We start from the raw sequence: 2,452 nt of genomic DNA, 5'->3' as shown, positions 1-2,452 counted from the left end.
CGGGAGCCCCTGTGAATGCTGGAGTCTGCTCCGGATTCACTACCCCCTCCCCACTCGGTGTAACCACGGGGGCAGATCCTGATTCACCCCGCACTAGGGAGCCCCAACCCCATCAGTCCCCCATGGGACCCAGTGGGAAGCAGAGAAGGAGCAGGACGCAAGTGCCCGAAGCAGGCCTTTATTGAGAGCGTGACAGTGGGGACTGCGGGGGGCACGGGGCTGGGGAGGGGTCCCCAGCGAGTGCAGAGGCCGGTGGGGGCAGCAGGCCCTGGGGGGCTGGGGAAGCGCCTACTGCTGCTCCTTGGCCTGCAGCTTGTCCAGCAGCCCCTGCATCTGGGTGCGGATGTCCGCAAGGAAGGGTTCGAGCCACTCTTGCAGCTGCGTGGCTGCGCGGTCCAGGGAGCCACGCATATCCTGGGCGCGCACCTCCAGCTGCTCACGCAAGCGCTGGCCCTGGTCACGCAATGCCTGCTGCAGGGCCGCCAGGCGCTGCTGCCCCTTCTCGCGCAGCGGCTCCAGGTCCTCGCGCACGGTCTCCAGGTGCCGGGTGGCTTCCGCACTGTAGGCCTCCAGCTTGCGGCGCAGCTCCTCTGTGTCCTTGGCCAGACGCTTGCGCAGCTTGCGCAAGTAGGTGCCCACGCGGCTGCGCACATCTTCCAGGTTCTGGCCCGCCACTTGGCGAGCCTCACCCAGGTACTGCTGCACCCGGGTCTTGGCTTCCTCCATGTCAACACGCAGCCGCTCGCCCAGCACCGTCACATCTGTATGCAGCCGCTCCCGCATCACCACCGCGTGCGGGCCCAGCCGTTCTTCCACGTCCTTTCTGTACGCCTGCAGCTCCGCCACCATGTCCTTGATCAGCATGCTGTGGGGAGGCAGCGGTCAGCAAGGCCAGGTCACAGCCCCCAGCACCCCAGCAGCCAGGCCTCAGCACTGAGCAGGGCTGGGGGCGGGGGGGTGTCACAGGCCTCAGGACCCCAGCAGGGAGCAGAGCTGGGGGGGGGTAAAAGCCCCCCAAGGACCCCTTTTCCACAGTGCTGCCTGGGAAGGCTGGTCTGTGCCCCCCTGCACTGAGCCCACAGGGGTAGCAGGGGGCTGCCCCCACCTACCCCCATTCCCAGGAGCCCCCTGAGACAGCAACAGGGTGGGTGGCACTCACTCCATTTCCTTGCCCATCTGGGAGCTGGTGATCTGCTCCGTGATGTCATCGGTAGCTAGGCTCAGCCGGTTCACGTACTCCCGAAACACTTCCACAGTCTCTTCCCACTTGGCCTTGGTCTCCTCAGCCTGGCAGGCTGTGGGGGATACATGCACACATGGAGATCGTGGGGTGAAGGCCCCAGTATGCCACGCCCAGACAGGATCCCAGCTCCCCGTGTCCTACTGGATGCAGACCCCTCCCAACCAGGATCAGGGCTCCCAGCTGCAATGGGCTGGACCTGGTGCTCCCCATTGTCCCACCCAGGCTGACCCACGGAGCAGGGGGCTGAGCCCTGGCCCCCCACACCAGGGCTGCACAGACACGGGAGAGGCTGGTGCATGGGGCTGCACAGAGCCAGGGCATCATGGGCCGGGGTCCAGGCTGCCCCTTGGCTGCAGGGGGTGGAGGGCGATGCTGCACCCTTATCTCCTCATCTCCCCGGGCGGGCGCGGCTCACACAGCCCAGCGCCAGGGTTTACAGCCTGGGGGGAGAAGCGGGCGGATCGCCCCATTCCTTGCTGATGAGGGCAAGGGCTGAAGGTCGTTTCCAGCAGGACCCAAGAGTCCCGGCTCCTTGTGCTGGGGCAGGACCCCAGGGCTCTCGGCTCCTTGTGCAGAGCTGCTGCTTCCTTCCCCGCGTGCAAGAAGGGAAGAGTCCCCATGCCCCTACAACTACGGGCCCCAGCCTCGCTCCGGCTTTGCCCCGCGGAGTCGCTCCGGACTGGGCGCGTGAAGCGTTCACACGGGCAGGGGGGGCCGGGCTGGGCTCTTACCCGCCAGCAGCAGCACGGCTCCGAGCAGCACGGTCCAGACCCTCATGGCTGCGGCTCCACCTGTGGGAAGAGGCCAGGGCGCGGGGTGAGGCAGAGCGGGGCCCACGCTGCACCCCTGTCCCGTCAGCGTCTCCTGAGTCGCTCCGGACTGGGCGCGTGAAGCGTTCACACGGGCAGGGGGGGCCGGGCTGGGCTCTTACCCGCCAGCAGCAGCACGGCTCCGAGCAGCACGGTCCAGACCCTCATGGCTGCGGCTCCACCTGTGGGAAGAGGCCAGGGCGCGGGGTGAGGCAGAGCGGGGCCCACGCTGCACCCCTGTCCCGTCAGCGTCTCCTCCCCGGCTGCAGCACCCCGTGTCCCGGCTCCAGAACCCCCACCCCGGCTGCAGCACCCCGTGTCCCGGCTCCAGAACCCCCACCCCGGCTGCAGCACCCCGTGTCCCGGCTCCACAACCCCCACCCCCGCCGCACCCGGCCCC

The 2,452-nt window shown here is 68.3% G+C and overlaps 1 protein-coding gene across 2 annotated transcripts in view; it reads right to left on the bottom strand.

Moving 5' to 3' along the window:
• Nucleotides 1–162: 162 nt before the first annotated feature.
• The window catches only part of APOE (apolipoprotein E), a 2,655-nt gene continuing 365 nt past the window's right edge, over nt 163–2,452 (bottom strand). Inside the window, exons 2-4 of one of the 2 annotated variants that reach the window (XM_006038531.3) lie at nt 2,175–2,234; nt 1,160–1,295; nt 163–865 (exon numbers count right to left, since the gene is read on the bottom strand). In XM_006038531.3, coding sequence (XP_006038593.1) covers nt 289–865; nt 1,160–1,295; nt 2,175–2,220 — 759 coding nt within the window. In that variant the 5' untranslated portion in view covers nt 2,221–2,234 and the 3' untranslated portion in view covers nt 163–288. Of the gene's footprint in view, nt 866–1,159; nt 1,296–1,974; nt 2,035–2,174; nt 2,235–2,452 lie in introns of both variants that reach the window. The other variant, XM_025195060.1, reaches the window with a different exon arrangement.

The sequence above is a fragment of the Alligator sinensis genome, unplaced genomic scaffold, assembly GCF_000455745.1.
Source record: "Alligator sinensis unplaced genomic scaffold, ASM45574v1 scaffold893_1, whole genome shotgun sequence".
Classification (NCBI taxonomy): domain Eukaryota; kingdom Metazoa; phylum Chordata; order Crocodylia; family Alligatoridae; genus Alligator; species Alligator sinensis.
The sequence above is the reverse complement of the archived record's forward strand: the minus strand, read 5'-3'. Positions and strand labels throughout refer to the sequence as shown.